An 18,341-nucleotide genomic window follows, 5' to 3' on the forward strand; every position below is an offset into this window, starting at 1 on the left:
GCCCCAGGCCCGGCCTGGGCGGCGCGTTGGGAGGATGAGCGGCGGGCAGCAGAAGCTGGAGCCGTCTCAGCCACAGCTGCCCAACGGGGCCCTCAAAGTCTCTGTCTGGAGCAAGGTGTTGCGGAGCGACATGGCCTGGGAAGACAAAGGTGAAGTTTTAGATGTGATCTACTGGTTCTGACAGATCACTGCTGTTGTCTTAGGTGTCATTTGGGGAGTGTTACCGTTGCAAGGTTTCTTGGGAATAGCTGGGTTCTGCCTGATCATCGCAGATGTCGTGTACCTCTACTTCAGCAACTACCTGCAGATAGACGAGGAATGATATAGCGGCACATGGGAGCTCATAGAAGAAGGGTTTATGACATTGTTTACCTTGTTCATGGCCATCTGGATCATCTTCTACACTGCCATCCACTATGACTGATGGTGCACGGCCCCACCTGCTCCCTGCCCGGTCCGGAGGACCCTGTTAGTCACAGCACAGAAGCATGATTGGTAGGGGCTCCCCAGCCATGCGGAACCGGGAAGACCCATGTTTCCTGGACTGACAATCAGTGTGTTGGGCGTCAGTGTCTTCTGCAAGGGTTGCAACCTGAAACTTTTTAGACAACTATCCACTTTTTGGAGAAGCACTTTTGAACTGTCTGTTGCTTACCATTTCTTTCTGGAGACCATTGTGAGATATCTGTTTGCCGATTGGAGCTGTCCTTTAATTTGCTGCACCTCTGGATCTGGATGAAACATTAAATTGTCTTCCTTCTCCATCAGGTGTACAGTTTTTAAACTACCAATCATGGGCATTTCAAGTCTTCTGAAAACAGTATGGCAGTATGCAAGGTCCATAGCACAGTACAGGCAGCATCTGATAACAGTTTTCATTGTAGAATGTTTTCAGATACTTGAATAAATCAGATCTTTAATTGCAAAAAAAAAAAGTGACAAAATGGTATTATACAGGTAGCTTTGCATAGTTTAGGACACACAGTCTTAAGAGGGGCCAGTATGCCAGAGCTTATCAGTACCTAGGGAACTTTTCTAAATTCCTAACGTATCATCCCTACCTTGAGGGTTGATACCATAGTGAACTGATTGGAGTGGGATATCCTACGGGTTTATTAGATTAGAGCAACATAGAAGATTATTGGTTTAGGATTCCACAGCTAATATGTACTGAAGGTGATTGTAATGATTGTCTAATTCTATAATTTTTATTAACATGGAGGTGTAATATGTATAAAATAAAATGCACCTATTTTAAGTATACAGTTTGGTGAATTTCAGAAGTGTATATATACATTTCTATCACCCCAAAAGATTTCCTTACTGCCCAGTCCAGTCCCTGTCCCCCCAGGTAATCATTGATCTCTCTTCCATCATTGTAGATGAGACGTGTTTTTCTTAAAAGTTTCATATAGGTGAAGTCATACAATATGTACTCTCTTGTTCTTCTTTTGCTCAGCAGAATATTTTTGAGACCCTTGTGGGTTGTGTATTGGTTCTGTTTTATTTTGACAAGTATACTTTTGTATGGGAATGCCGATTTGCTTCACCTGTTTATGAACATTTGGGTTGTTTCCAGTTTTTGGCAGTTATAAATGAAACATCTTTGAACATTTTTGTTCATGTCTTGGTGAGAACACATATTTTCATTTCTCTTGGGTGTAAATACTGAGTGGATTTGCTGAATCATATGCTAAGTGTATATTTAACTTTACATGAAATTGCCAAACTGTTTTATAAAGTATTTGAGCTGTTTTACATTCCTGTGAGCAATGTGTGAAAATTCATTTGTTCTATATTATTGCCTAAAATTTTAGGCATTCTAATGATGTAGAGTGTTATCTCCTTAATAGTTTTAATTTACATTTCTCTGTTGACTGATGACATTAGCATCTTTTCATGTGCTTGTTTGCCATTCATGTATTTTAATTTGAGAAGTGTCTAATCAAATCTTTTCCCCATTTTAAACTATGATTATTTTATTTTTGAGTTATAAGACTGTGTATTCTAAATACAAGTTCTTTGTAATATAGGGCTCCTTTCTTTCTTTTTTTGCCTTATTTTTATAATGACATCTTTTGAAGGGTAAAAGTTCAAAATTTTTATGAAATCCAGATTATTAATTTTTCTTTTGTGCTTTGTTCTTATATATGAAATCATTGTTTAACCCACGTTTCCAAAGATTTCCTTCTGGGTCCCATTTTGAGTTAATTTTTGTATATTGTGTAAGGTTAGGGTGCAGGGTTAATTTTTATTTTTTCTCATGACACTGCTAGTCTTCTGGACAAAAAAATGTTGCCTGCCATTTCAGTAAACACAGAATATTGTGACTGTGAAGACATCAGCCTGTGCAGCTGCCCCTGGTGGTGCACCTTGAGGGGAATTCTAGATGGAGAAAAGTAGGGTAGTGGCCCTAGATAGTTAAGATAAATATCAAAGGAATCATTTCAGTAAGCCCAGACTCTTGAATCTTGCCAAACATACAAAAGCATTAAAATTATTACTTTGAGATGTCAGTTTTTGTGATTAGCAGTCATCTTGTGATGTTCAACTACATGTTTGTTATTTTTTTCACAGCAAAACCTATGTATGCTGGCTCCTTCCTTCCTTCTTTGAAAGACCTATCTGAGAGGCTGTATTCTGGGCTATAGTCTTCAGTAATAAAACGTAATTCTTGGCTTTTAGGTTGTGCATTTTTTTCAGTTGACAGTTTTCTCTGCTGAGATTGGTTTATTGTTTCTTTTCCACCATGTTTTCAAAGAGTACCCAGTATATACTGAGGTGATTATATTTCTCAGATAGGTGTTTAAATTTTATATTTGATCTTTTTCCTCATCTCTCATTTTGTTGAGTTGGGCTTTGATTATGATATTCAGTATTCTTCTCATACTTTGTTGAACTATGTTGAGTTTAACAACAGTTGAGCAGAAAACACCTATGTTCTTTAAGGTTAGGCATAGTCCTTTCGTTAATTTAAGGATTGTGTAAAGATTTGGCTTGAGTTAGTTCCTAAGATATTTTGATATTAGTGATAGACTTTTCATTGTTAGTGTATTTTATTTCTTATTTTGCTGTAGTTACCACTTAACATTTTTCTTAGTGTTCTTTACATGAATTTAATGAATTGAGGGGTTTGTATGTAATAGCTTTGCTGGAACATTGTATTACCAGACTTAACAAGTGTTAAATTCTTAAAAATCAGAAATGTATGTGGAAAGTTGTGTGTATGGTTTTGGTAGAAAAAAAAAATGTGAACATCTTTATTTAATGTCTTTCTATATCCAGAGGATGCCAGCCCCCATCAGATTGCGGGAGCTGATCCGGACCATCCGGACAGCCCGAACCCAAGCCGAAGAACGAGAAATGATCCAGAAAGAGTGTGCTGCAATTCGGTCATCTTTTAGAGAAGAAGACAATACATACCGGTGTCGGAATGTGGCAAAATTACTGTATATGCACATGCTGGGCTACCCTGCTCACTTTGGACAGGTAGGCTGGGGTGAGACCACATCTAGCAAAGGGTGCTGTGCTTAGTCGCTCAGTCCAGCTGTTTGTGACCCCATGGACTGTATGTAGCCCGCCAGGCTCCTCTGACCATGGGGGTTCTCCAGGCAAGACTGCTGCAGTGGATTGCCATGCTCTCTTCCAGGCTAACAAGGGTACTCTTATTTTAATGTCAGTAGGTCAGGGATTGTCAGTCTCTCCTGTCAAGGAGGACAGGATATTTTTGATGTCCCAGTAGTCTTATTATTATGGAACTGAGGGTAGAATTAAGAGAGAAAACTGCTGACCTGGGAAGGTATGATATTGCCATCAATTGTCTTTTCCATTGGGAATCTCTAATTATGTGGACTAGAGTATATTTTGATGGTGGCAGTGAGTTTAAAGATTGACCGGGATTAACTGGTAGATTGTGATTGTTCTGTCAGACATCCTGGACTATGAAGAGTACACTTTTAAGAAAAGCTTACTCAATGTTTTCTTAATTATTTTCTCAGTGCAGTAATACTATATAACACTGCCAACACTGCCGGCAGTTGTGTTTTAGTAAAAGAAATTCGATGGATGCCAAGCAGTAGCATTTAAGGACTTTGTCCTTAACCTCATTCCTTTATAGCTGTAGCCATTGTGCAGGCTGCCTGTTTCACTTCACACACACACACAGATTTCTTTTTTTTTTTTAAACACATATTGCTTGATACAGCCAGTCTGGGCATGATATTCTTGGTGATAAGTACTTTCTTCTTTCCACTTTTATACATGGTAAGTGAGATTGAGTCACAGAGAAGGATGTAGTGGGTTGTTTTTTGGTTCTTAGGAATGCTATTAAATTTTATTTTACTTGAAAATTTAATTGTATGCTAAGTAATCTTTTTAAGGAAAAGACTGCAAAAGTAAAAGAATGTGCAATACTAGGTACAAAGGAAAAATACCACCCATATTTGCATTTTTCAAAGATAATATTATTAATGTTCTGATATATTTGCCAGGAAAGATGGCCATCAGTTTATTTTCTGTTCAGCTCACTAACTTAAGTGGAAGAATATATCCTCACCATTGAGTTAAAACAAGAAAGTAATGGGATTGAATCTTCCCAGGCTGACTTGGGTTACTTTTATGCTCATTTTGGGGCAGGAAATGAGATCAGCCTCTCAAGAAATTTATGATTAAGAATGGGAGAGCATTAATTCCCCAAAGGAAAATTGAGGTATTAATATCCGAGGAAAGGGCCAGATACTAGGCAGTCAAAAGCAACAGCTGTCTCCTATAAATAAACATCATATGCTTTTGCCATATCAGAAATGGATCTAGGTGGTTATCCATGTAGCATGTGACATAATTAGTACAAAGCAGATAGCTATTCATGTATTCTTGTTGGTTGATTTTAAGTAGACACATTAAGTTAGATGGTCCACTGGAGGAAAGACTCCTAATCCTTCCACTCAGAGACTGTTACTTGTTAACATCATGAGAACAGTAGAGTTATATATTCTTAAGGCTGTTCTTTAAAGACAAACTCTTGAATTTAAAATCATAGGGTAGACTTTGGTGATATTTCATTTTGTAAGGGAATTTTATATATATTCCTAAGATTCATTTCTATGACATGTTTAAATAAAATATGTTTTCCGAGTCTATCTAGGTAGCATTTTTTAAGGTGTTATGGAACTTAGATAAAACATTAAAATCTTAGGTGGAAAGTGAAACTACTCAAGGAAACTACTAAAATTTTGATACAAAAAAATAAAGATTTTTCTGAGTGGGAATAGTTATGGTAATTTTAAGGTCCTCATTCTGTTTCCTCTCTTTGAATAGTCAGTCATGCATGGCCTAATCCATATCAGTAATTTGGTACCCCACCCATTGAAATTGTCTTTATCATGTACCCATAAAAAGGTTCCTATTAAGATTGTCTTTCCTACATGTATGAATCACAGTGCCATTTCATTTGATGATGTGTAGAAATAACCACTCTTTAATTGCATTTTATCTGTGAGACCTGCACTGTTTTTTATGGTAGCCACTAGCTGTGTAGCCACTGGTCTTTGGAAATATAGCTAGTTCAACTAAGGCGAATATTAAAGAAAAATAAATGAGGGAGGGTACTTGATGCAATTATTGGAAACCTTTTAAATATGTTTCAACAACTTGAATATGTGAATCTATTTCATCAGTTGTAAATTTTACAAAATCTAAATACAATTCAGATATTTCTGATGGATCTGGAGTGTACAAATTGAGATGTGCTGTAAGTGTAAAGTACATACTGTATTTAAAAGCATTAGTACAAAGGAAAGATGTAAAATAGCTAATAATTTTTATGTTGATCATATGTTGAATTGATATTTTAGGTATATAGGGTTAAATAAAATACATTGTTAAAGGTAATTTCACCTGTTTCTTTTTATTTTTTACTGCAGTATCTAATATGATGCTGTACAACAGAAATTAAATATGAACCAGATATATAATTTAAAAATGTCTCGAAGCCATATTTTAAAAGTATTTAAATTTTATAGTAAAACCCATGAGATAGGTAGTATCCTTGTAGTACAGATGAGGAAATTGAGTTTAAATTCAGTTTAAGTGACTTGTTTAAATTCACACAGCTAGTAAATATAAGGGGAAAGATTAGAACTCAGCCTTGCCTAACTCTAAAACTTGTTCATTCTTTGTGTTTAGTTTAAATCTATAAATGGCTATTTGCATTAAGTTAATTAACTCATTTAGCCCTGCCTTATATATGGGATTTGAGATGGCATACATTATCAGCATCTATTTAAAAGAGAAAAAGAATAGTACAAAGTAAGAGTTAGGGGAAGGAAGAATTCAGAACACAAGGCTTGTATGGTTGCTATTGGGGAGGCACCTCAGGCAGAAAAAAAAACAATTCAGTTACGAGGTTGTGATAACTAGAATTTAAGGGCACAGCTCCAGGAACCAGACTACCTTGATGTGAATTGTGGCTTTGTTACTTTATTGTCGTGTGTGTGTTTTTCAACAAGAACTTTAACCTTTCTTGTTCGCTCATATGAGAAATGGAGACAGTCCTAATACTGCTTTATAGGGTTATTCTAAAGGTTAATTAATATATTTTAAACATTTAGGTTTTATTCTTAAAAAACTCTCAGATCTTACCGATTTTACCATTTCCTAAGGGACAGCCAACAGAATTTAGAAAAAGCAGGAATTCTAAAAGAGATGTTCTTACGTGGTTCTTTTATTTAGGAGTTTCTTAGTAATGTAAGACAGAATCCTCAACATTTTTACAACAAAAGCAGTGATAGATTTCCTGTAGGATTTGTAACCTTCTACATGTCTGGCTTAAATACAACCCAGAAATAAAGTTGATATCTGAAGTAGTAGATAGATTGCAAGAGTAGAAAATGGTGGGTCAGGGCCCAAATTCTTCACAGATATATTTTGTTTGTCTTGTACAGTACTTAAAATTGTTTTGAATTTGCTGCTAGCATATAAAAATCAAAGAACTTCTCATAGAAATCTGAATTTCCAGTTTCTGTTAGAAAGTCAGAGGATTTGGGAATATTGATCCACAGTTTCATGTGGCAGTAGTAGGCTGGGGACCTTCTCCAGACTGGTCATGTGCTCTTATTTCTTCCCAGTTTCAGCCTGGCCTGCTGGAACTGTACCCAATTACCTGTCTACGACAGTCTTCCTTTCCATCAATATAGAATAGTATAGCGTTTCACATCCTTAGGTTCTCTGAAGTTTTATAGTGTTCTCCGTAAGGTTTTATACATCTTTGGTGAAACTTCTAGTTTCCTTGGAGCTCTTGTTCCTTTTGTAAATAGCATTCTTTAAAATTTTTAAAAATTATGTTGTAGGTATGTAGAAATATAATTGATTTTTGTCTATGTATGTGCTTGGTAACATTACTTAGTGCTTAGAGTCCCTGTGGGCTCTGTTATTTCCATATAGTCAGCACTGTTGTCTGCAAATGATGGCAGTTCCCTTCCTTTTCCACCTTTAAGCATTTTATTTCCTTACTATATGCATACTATATACTGTACATGTAGTATGTGTACTATACATGTAGTATATGTACTTTATGGTAATATACATGTGTGTATACTGTACATGTGGAACAATATTGAAAAGGAGGTGATAGTAGACATCCTTGTCTTGAGCACCCTTAAGCTCAGAGTGTGGCCTCTAAATACCGTTTTATCTTGTCTCTTCATCTGGGACACCCAGGGTATTTACCCTTTTGTTCTCAAAGGGCCATACCTGTTAGAAACATGGCTGATCCCAAATCTGGATCAGGAAATGTACAAAAGAAGCTTGGACTGTTAAACTGTGCCAGGAATCAAGAGAAACTACAGAGGTCATATTGAAAGGATTTGGTAGCCATGAGAGAAGGCTGTCATGCCTCAAAATGAGAAAGTTTGAGCTTTAATAAAATAGCAATAATCGGGGACTTCCCCAGTGGTCCAGCAGTTAAGACTCCATACGTCCACTGCAGGGGAGGTAGGTTTAACCCCTGGTTGGGGAACTAAGATCCCACATGGCATGTGGTGCAGCCAAAAAAAAAAGTAATAATTGTAGTTGAAACCTACCAAATAAGTTTGTATCAATGAGTTCATAATAATTAAAAAAAAATTGAAACTGTTATTGGCCATTTTTGGAAAAAACTAGGGAATCATTATTTTGAAAACTGGTAAAGGAAAGAAACATTTATCCTGCCTTTTCTGTCTGTCCAGTAGTTACTTGTAAAGTAATTATTGCTAAGTTCTTTCTGAAGGAACTATTGGTAATCCAATGGTATATATAGAGAAAGTTGCTCCTTAGAGGAATAACCAAGGTAATAAATGAAGAAGGGATGGAAGAAGAATTAAAATATTACCATTTTCAACCCCTGCTGATCATCAGTGCTGCTGATATCACAGAGATACAACCACCAGCAATAATTAAAAAATAATTAAAAAAAAGTTAAAAGTTCATGTCACCACCTGTGAATTACGTTTGCTAAATCAAAACAAAAACTGATAAAGGTGAATCTGATCAAGACTCCTCGTCCATTTATAACACATCTACAAGTGTTCATTGTGGTAGTTTCTAACAGGAAAGTATTGGGAACAATCTGTATGTCCACAAAAAGAATAGATAAGTTATAGTATATTCATAGGTGAAATACTCTATGGCAATGAACATGCCTGAACTGGAGCTTCTTGTCTGGATGTGAGTAATGTTCAAAAGATGTTGAGTGAAAAGGGCAGGAATGCAGTATGATACTTTGTGGAAAGTTTAAAGCATTCAAAAACAATTGTCTTCTCCACTTATAGCTAAGGACATATGACTTGACAGTGATCAACAGCCATTTTGAGTTTTGGTCACTTCTGGGATGAAGAGAGGGAACTTAGGCTGAGGCAGAATATTCAGAGGGATTTAATTGAATTCATCATACTTAATTTTTAAAAATAAATGGGGTAAAATGTTAAGATTTGTTGAAGTTTGTTGGTGGGTCAAAGTTTTTTTTTGGGGGGGTCAAAGTTTTGAGTGAAATATTTCATAATAAATTTTCTCAAGAGAAAAAAAAGGGATACAATAGGAATGTTAATATGTATTTTCCTCTCAACCAGAAGAATGAAAAAACAGGCTTTGGTTCATATAGATTTTATGTTGCCAGTCTGTGTAGTGGTAAAGCAGTCATAACCTTGTCCTTCAAGTGTGTGTGTGTGTGTGTGTGTGTGTGTGTATGTTTGTAAACTAGAAACTTATTTCTGAATATTAAAATGAAATAAAAGTAACTTTTAAAAAGACCTAACCAATCAGTTGCAGATCCATCAATATTTACAATATTTTAAATTGCATCTTTTCATCGAGATGAGGTTTCACATCATAAAGTGAAGTGAAAGTGAAATCTCAGTCGTGTCCTACTCTTTGTAACCCCATGGACTCTCGCCTACCAGGCTTCTCCATCCCTGGGATTTTCCAGGCAAGAATACTGGAAGCTCAGTGTTAAATTAAAAGCAAGTGTACGTGTGCATTTGACCTTTTGGGAAATTATTCTAAAAGCTGACAAAATGAGTGCAGCTTTTTTTTAAAAGGGCAACCAGGTTAAATGTTGATAAAAGGCAATATTTCTGCTTGGTTCAGAAAAATGTGACAAAGCCAGAAACTTGGTAAAATTACCCTTTTAAAACTGTTTTGAAATTCAAGAAAATTGGAACATTGAGTCTAGAAAAAGTTTATAGAAAATTAAGTTGTTAGGTTTTCCCTCTGATCTACTCCTCCAAATATACTGTATTTGTTCTAAAGGGGGCCGATAATTTCCTTCCCTTAAGGCTTGTTGCTAATGACTGTCTGGAGTTTTGGAATGCTTCTGCTGAGAAAATATTCTGAGAAAAATTCAAGGATCAGCTGGAGAGAGTTAGTAGCTATTTGCCTTGAAGACATGGCATGTAGGACAACTTTTAGAGTGCTGTCTTCCTTGATGTGGCTGTTACATTAGTGATGAGAAACTAGACCCAGATTGATGAAACAACTGGCTTAGGTCTCTTAGCTAGAACCAGTCTTAGACTCAGCTCCTAACGCTGATTGATTTCTTTCTCTTCCACTCTGTTATGTACAGAGATAGAAACTTTTCTTGAATGTTTCCTTTCAATTTCTAACCTGAATTTGGTGTCCTTCCTACCCTGTTTTCACAGTAGCTTGTGCATGACTGTCATGGTATATGTATCATATTTTCCGATCAATATTCAAATGCTGGTTTTCTTTTCTGTGTCCTTCTAACAGTATCAGTGAGAATGACTGGCACATTGGTTTGGGCACAGCAGGAACTTACCAAATTAAAGCAAAACCGCCAGTGACTCAGAACACTTGGAAAGTAAATATAATAAAAAAATCAGTGAGTAGCAAAGAGTTGTCACAATCAGCCTTTTGGGATGATAGTTGGGGAGACATGGAGAAGATTGCTGTGGATAAGCAGGTGTATTGAGAGTGTTGTTAAGGGAGAAATTGATAGTAGATGAAGAATACAAAATAACTCAGCAGAAAAAGCATAGCCTTCGTGGAGTATAGAGGTAAGAAAGTGTACTTAACAGGCTCTGATAGTAGCATCACAGTTATGATTGATAGAATAGCACAGTAATTGCTCATTATGATTTTAAGTTATCTTTAAAAGGCTGATTGCTTCCATTTACTGAGTTATATTTGCATAGGGTTCTGGTCTTAAATTTTTGAAGGCTTTTTCATGAAATGATTCCAAGATTTAAATGCTTTTTTGAAAATCTGTTGTTTAACTTTGTAGGGAGAACAAATGATTTCATCTGTTTTTTTTCCCCCTGGTTTAATTATAATATTATGGTATTAACTTTTCTAACCATAAGTTCTCTTTGTCCTGCAATTTTTTTCCTCCCAGCCCAATATTATTCATCTTTGAAATAAACAATGATGGTTCACTGATGCAAAATTTAAAAGATAGGAAAGGATATCTGATGAAAACTATTTCCATCCTTTTTTAGTCACTTAGTTTCCCTCCTTACAGGTGACTTGTGATATTCACTTTTTGACTATATTTCTAGAGATACTTTATACATCTCTGGGCAATGGACATATATGTTCTTACCTCTTCCAAAATTATATTGTAACATACTGTTTGCACCGTCCACTTACTGATCCGTCTTGAAGATTAGTCCATACTAGTACAGAAAGAGCTTCCTTGTACATATTTTTTTTTCCAGCTTCGTTGACATGTTCATGGTAGTAAATCCAGCATGGTATTCTGTTTATGTACGAGTCATAATTTATTAAACTGATGTCTTATTAATGGATGCTTATTTGCAGTCTTACTGTTTAAAGTAATAGTAGAGTGGAATAATATCCATTATCTTGCTCATGTGTGAATATAAATGCTTTGTCAGTTCCTAAAAGTGGATTTGTTGAGTCAGAAGGATATGTGTGTTTGTAATGTAGATAGATATAGTCTTTCTCACTACGTCTTGTGCCAGTTTATACTCTCATTACTAATGTCCTTGCACTGTTATAATAACACTTTTTAAAAAATCTTTATTAATGTAGTAGGTTAAAATGTGATATCTCAGTATGGTTTTGATTTGCATTTCTTTTTCTTGTCTAATAACTTCACTGAATCGTATATATCATATAACTCACCCTTTTCAGGTTTACAGGCCCATTTTTTTTTTTTTTTTTAGTAAATTTTCCTAGTTGGTTTTGCATTTGTGAGGAGATTGAACTTCTTTTGTACTTAAATTATTTTTTTAAAATTTGAACTGCCTCTTCATATTCTTTGTCTTTATATTTGTCGGTCTTTTTTGAAAGTATAGAATCCTGGTGTATAGGATTTCATGTCTGGTTGCAAGTAGTTTTTCTGAGTTTGTCATTTGTTTTTACTTTGTTCACGGAGTTTGGGGTAAAAGCAAAAGCTTTCTTTTATCTTGGTGGTGGACTGTTTATGGTGGATTTAAAGGTAGATATGTGGGTTAGCTATGTTTCAGGTGGAAGTTTTACATAGCTATAAATGAGGAGAAGTAGTACTGGGATGAAGTTGCCGTTGTTGTCTAAGGAATGGATACATTTAATTGGTCACTACTCTTCTTCTGTAACTTATGTGTTGAGTTGTGTTTTTAGTGAGGGCTACTCAAAAATGAATACCCTCTCCTCACTACCCACATCCCATTGTGTTCTGCTTCAGTAATTTTCTTTTTCAGTATTTGAAAACTTTGTAACAGTCTTCATAATGACACGTGGTACATGTATGAGTTCAGTTGCTGGCCACTGCCACGTAAGTGTGAAGTGTGATCAGAGTCAATCCTTCACCTGAAGATGTATTTCAGAGACCGTTTCCAGTATATAATCTTATATTTTCCCCTCAAATTTGTCACCTTCAAAATTAAAAAAAAAAAGAAGCAGCTCATTAATGAACCAAAGTCACTGTACCAATGGAGAATATTTAAAAGAAAGAATTTAGTATTTCTCCCTTTAATTTTACCTTTTCTTTTGGTATTCAGTTAGTAGTGTTAACAACTGTCACAAAAAACAGCTAATTGTACTCAGTAGTCATTGATGAATTTTGGTCTATCTTAAAACCAGGCTTCCCAGGTGGCTCAGTGGTGAATCCACCTGCCAGTGCAGGAGCCACAGGAGATGCGGGTTTGATTCCTGTTTTGGGACGCGCCCCTGCAGGATGAAATGGCAACCCACTCCTGTATTGTTGCCTGGAAAATTATTTGGACAAAGAAGCCTGGTGGGCTATAGTCGATAGGGTTGCACGTCCACACCCCCCCCCCCACACACTCTCTCTTAAACTTGGTCTTTAAAAATGTGAAGTAATATTAATGCTTAAAAATGTCCTTCTCATTAATCCATCTTAATAAAAAAATTTTGGATAGTTTATTTGTTTAATGCTTGATGTTTGTCAAAAGCGTGATTCAGTAAGGATGATAAACATTTTGGTGATATCTTGATTCTTAAAACATTTTCTTTCACTGTTAAAATATTTATTTATAGAATGATTAAGTGAGAAGATTTAAAAGCCTTCAGTTTGAAAAGAAGGATTTTTCTAAGAACATTTTAACTTGTGATTTTCTCATTCACCTCAGCAGTTACTTTTCTGCTGACATTTAAGAATGACTATATAATCATCTACTTCAGAAATTGTTCCTTTAAATTTAAATTGTGTAGACTGAAAGAAAGCGTTGTTAGATAATCTTTGTTGACCTCAGAGGCATTGCAGTTTTCCTTGGGATCCTGGTTATTCTCTCTTAGAGGCTTCTTTGACTGGCTCATGATGCTATAGTCATCCTACAACCTTTTGGTGTTTTTAATGTAGGTACTTTGAGAGAGCAGTTTTTAAATAGCTCAAGATGGATTTATTTGTAAACTCTTTTTACTTTCCTCAATTTGACTTTCATACTTACAGGCAGATTCATGTGGAAGATAGTCTCATGAGATCTCACATTGCTGTGTACACTGGTCTGCATCTGAGCCCCTTTCCTTGGAATGCAGTGATTCTAAATGGGAGCATAGTTTGAAAAACTCCTCTTAAAGAGTTTTAACTTGTGTACACCCTTTGAAAACCACTGCCCTAGAGGGAATGTTTGGCTTCTTCCATGTTAGTCAAGATGAGATGATAAAGTATATATCAGTGATTATGATGTTCAAGAAAGTCTGAGTAGAGAGGCAAACTAATTACAAAGACTTTTTTTATTGACATATTTTTGATTTACAGTATCGTCTATTTCCATTGTACAGTGAAGTGATTGAGTTATACGTATGTGTGTGTGTGAGTATATATTTCAGATTTGTTTTCATTGTGCTGAGATACTGAATATAGTTCACTCTGCTGTACAGTAAATGATTGCTGCTTATCTATTTTATGTATAGTAGTTTGTATCTGTTAATTGCTCCTAATTTATCCCTCTCTCTCTCTTCCCCTCGGTAACCGTGTTTTCTCCCTTGATCTGTTTCTATTGTGTAAGTAGATTGATTTGTATTACTTCTTAGATTCCACATGTAAGTGATACCATGTACCATTTGCCTTTCACTTCACTTAATGTGATACTCTAGGTCCATCCATGTGGCTGCTAATGGTAATACTTCATTCTTTAATACTCTGTTTTACAGACACACACTCACACCCACACACACACCCCACACACACCCACACACACCCGCCCCCCCACACACACACCTTAAACCAATCATCTGTTAATGGGCGCATGGGTTGTTTCTGTATCTTGTCTATTGTAAATAACTTCGTGGATTCTTAAGCTCTGAGGGTTGTGTAAAGAAAGAATTATGTGAGAAGAAATCATATAAAATATTTTAGGTTAATTCTATTACTGAGTTTTCCTGTGGCTTTTTGTTGTTGTTTACTTCTGTTTGATTCCTAAAACCTCTCCTCTTCATAGTTCAAGCCTCAAATGTAGCACTTTTTCACATAATGTTAAAGTTATTTAGTTGTCCTTCTTTTTTAAATGTACCTTCATGATGTTTAGGACTGTTTGACACTTGTTACTGAGCTTTTGATATTCAGAATAGGAACCAGACATTAAATACACACATGTGCTAGGTGCTCATTTAATGTACCCTAGGAGTTAAATTAAGAATAAGGTTTATTAAAACCTTAGGATAACACTCCCGTAGTCTGTACGAATATTTATTTATTTATTTTGTACGAATATTTAGATCTAGCATAAACTTCACAGATTATTTGGATGGCAAGTACGCTAGGGCCTTGATTAGATACTCTATTCCAGAGCTTGATTATTATCATTAAGATATTGAAAGATCTTAAGTCTTTGCCTTTTATTTAGGTGCTTTGATGATATAGGTTATACCTATGTACTTAAGTTATCCATTGACTCTGGGTTAAAAACATTGCTTTCCTGATCGTGGTAGCAATTTCTTAATTTTTTTTTTTTAATTTGTAGTTGGAGTGCCTCAAGCTAATCGCCTCTCAGAAGTTCACAGACAAACGCATTGGCTATTTAGGGGCAATGCTGCTGTTAGACGAAAGACAAGATGTCCATCTTCTCATGACCAACTGTATCAAGAAGTAAGTCTTAATTTCTTTCTTCTAGTAACTGCTTTGTTCTTTTAGGTCTTTTTAATAATATGACATCAAAGGCTTCTGTTTATTGATTTTATATTTGCTGTCTAGAATATAATTGAGTTGCTTTTGTTTCTGGAGCTTATATATAATGAGGCTAATTAAAGGATTAAAACTTCTATAGAAAAAAAGTAAAACTGTAGGGGATAATTTAAATGAAAGTATTGTTGTATATCTTGAGTCATAGCAACTATTTAACAATGAATAAGCATTTAGACTTTGATAGAATAGAAAAGGCATTGGTAAATCTGAGCTTTCTTATAGAATTTTTTGAATACCATGAGTTATGAGGCATCGTATTTATTAAATAATTACCATTATATTCTAAATGAATACCATTTAAAAGTAAAAAGAGAGGTCTTGCTTGTCAGCAGTCTCATCCCAGATTTCAGTTGCTGAGTTGTATTTAGCCTGTGAGCTTTTGTGTGTAAGTCCTTTTTTCTCTTAACAGATGCTTTACTGATGTACTAGTCCAATTGTGTGTCTACCTTAGAAGCTGAGGAATGCTTGCCATTCTAGAAAAATTAGAAGACCTGCAAATAGGGAGTTAACAGTTCTCTTCAGTATCCCTCTTATAGTAAATTTCTGTTAAAAAGCTATGAAAGTTCTCACGGCCTTATTGATTTAAGGTTCTTTTTGGTTTGTTTTGGTTTTGATATGTCTACCAGTTTATCTCCTTTTTTAGATTTCATGTTTAATTTACAGTATTTCTGTATTTGACAGAAGCAGGGGTTTATAGGTGATCAGTTTGTAGACACTGAACTCATATATTTTGCTGTGGTAAATGTTATAATTTCCCAGTAATGAAAAAATTTTAAATGAGAGTTAAGATTTGCTTATAAAAATATTGTGTCTCATTTAGATAGATTGACTTTGCAGCTTAATTTGGGAAAATTTTGTTCTTTTTGGCCTTGAAATAAATATTAATAATGAAAATACTAAGCCATTTAATTTATTCAACAAACATTGATTGCATACCTGTTATATGCCAGGCGCTATTGTAAGTGCTGAGGATGGAGAATGAAAAAAGTGGGCAGAAATCTTTGGTGTCATGGAGGTTACATTCTACATGTTTAACATGACTTTATACTCTTATTTTGGACAAGTCTCTAAAAGTTTCTTTAATTTTTGTTCTTACATGCTCTGCTGCGTTTATTACTCAAGCCTTTAATCACATGCTGATAATTTGGCAGTTCTGCCTAGCAGCAAGTTTTGAGCAAACTTAAGAATAGGTTTGTAGCTTGATTAAAATTGAAGAATGAGGCATATAGGCAAAGAAGGAATCTGGATGTGTAATGAGACCCAGCCAAGCCCCAAGTGAATTTAGGAGAGAGCTGCTCATAGTTGAGAATTGATCTGATACTTCAGTTTAAGTTCAGTTAAAGGACTTTGGATCATTCAGTTTTTTAAAATCTTTTAATGAATAGGTTTTTTGTTTATTTGTGAGGTTTCTTGCTTTTTGTTTGTATTATAGGGCATCATAGTGTACTAGCAGTTTTTCTGTTTAATGATGGCATGTTTACCTCATTGTTCATTGGTCCAGAAAAACTTTTAAGACATTAATGATCTTGGACTTAAATCTTTAAAAATCAGACACAGTATTTTAAAAGCTTGCATTATACAGATATTCTTTTTTTTTTTTTTTTAAATTTTATTTTTCAGTGGGTTTTGTCATACATTGACATGAATCAGCCATAGAGTTACACGTATTCCCCATCCCGGTCCCCCATCCCACCTCCCTCTCCACCCGATTCCTCTGGGTCTTCCCAGCCCACCAGGCCCGAGCACTTGACTCATGCATCCCACCTGGGCTGGTGGTCTGTTTCACCACAGATAATATACATGCTGTTCTTTCGAAACATCCCACCCTCACCTTCTCCCACAGAGTTCAAAAGTCTGTTCTGTACTTCTGTGTCTCTTCTTCTGCCCCGCATATAGGGCCATCGTTACCATCTTTCTAAATTCTGTATATATGTGTTAGTATACTATACAGATATTCTTAATCATTGAAAAATGAATGAAGAGCTAATGAAATTTTTTGGGAACTAGAACCATAATTAAGTTAAACTTTATTAGTAATTTTTATTTTAAATATTCAACTTAGTAGAAAGTATCAAACCTGACTGACACTTTCCTTTTGTTTCTTTTCCTTTCTTTGTTCTTCAGGAGAGATAAAAAACATTTATTGGTTCATTCAAAATTATCATTAATGAAACCTTTACAATGTTGACAGCAATACATTTTATTATGAAATATAAGCTGTTTTCCAGAACAAAAACAATTCAGAGAGAAGAATGGCATTATTTTACACTTTTATAAATATCTTTAATATCTAACCTAATAGAATAGGTTAGATGCTTGTATTTGCTTCTGCATTCATTTTCTTACGTTTTGATTGAAATATATGAAGATCTAGCCTTTCACGGATAATGTCGTTTGAAAAAGGAAGAGGGCTTTAATAACTTTTCAGATAACTATGGATAATCTTCCATGATACCATGCCAAACTCCACAAGTGGTAGTTTCATTAGGTTAGTGTAGAATCTGAAACCGTATCAGTGAAGTTTGGTTTTGTGTTATATTGAAACCCATTCATACAGTTTGACTCTTTTGCATAGTTTTTAAACATCATGCTTAAGGCATTTGGAGAAAATTGGTTCACTGAGTTCTAAAGTATTAATAGACTGTCAGGTTCATGATGGCAATACAAATATTCCAAAATTCTAATTTTCACTTTCAAAGCTTAAGTTTATCATTGGCAACAAATATTGTCACTTGTTGCCCTTGAAGTGATAGGCTTACTTGGCTCTTCTTCCAGAAAATGTTTGCCAAATAACCACATCTTAATAATTATAATTGTTATTTTTCAGATAAAAATGATGTTCATTTTAAAAGCAGCTGGTTTGAAGTTTAGTTTGCAAATGAAACATACACAGGTGCTTTTCTCTGAGATTGTCACTTATTTCATTATGCATCAGAAGTACTTCATGCATACTTTCCATCTTGTCACACAGAATATTAAAAAATGTGCACTCAAGAGTCAAGGTAGGAGGGAGTCCTTGGTGGCCTAGTGCTTTAGGAGTCTGGCCTTTCACTGAGGTGACCCAGGTTCAATCCCTGATCAGGGAACTGAGATCCTACAAGCTGCATGGCATGGCTTAAAAAAGAAAAAAGTCAAGGTATAATTAAGCTAGTCATTTTTACTGCTTTGTCATGAGTGACTGAACAGCAGACAACAACATGGGGAG

General features: G+C 35.3%; 1 protein-coding gene and 1 pseudogene across 1 annotated transcript in view; both read left to right on the forward strand.

The window, feature by feature from the left end:
- The window catches only part of AP1G1 (adaptor related protein complex 1 subunit gamma 1), an 85,387-nt gene that overhangs the window by 23,208 nt on the left and 43,838 nt on the right, over positions 1-18,341 (forward strand). The window contains exons 2-3 of the mRNA XM_065925697.1: positions 3,286-3,489; positions 14,916-15,040. Coding sequence (XP_065781769.1) covers positions 3,289-3,489; positions 14,916-15,040 — 326 coding nt within the window. The 5' untranslated portion in view covers positions 3,286-3,288. The remainder of the gene's footprint in view (positions 1-3,285; positions 3,490-14,915; positions 15,041-18,341) is intronic.
- On the forward strand, positions 35-424 carry LOC136158729 (GEL complex subunit OPTI-like; annotated as a pseudogene).

The sequence above is a fragment of the Muntiacus reevesi genome, chromosome 2, assembly GCF_963930625.1.
Source record: "Muntiacus reevesi chromosome 2, mMunRee1.1, whole genome shotgun sequence".
Taxonomy (NCBI): domain Eukaryota; kingdom Metazoa; phylum Chordata; class Mammalia; order Artiodactyla; family Cervidae; genus Muntiacus; species Muntiacus reevesi.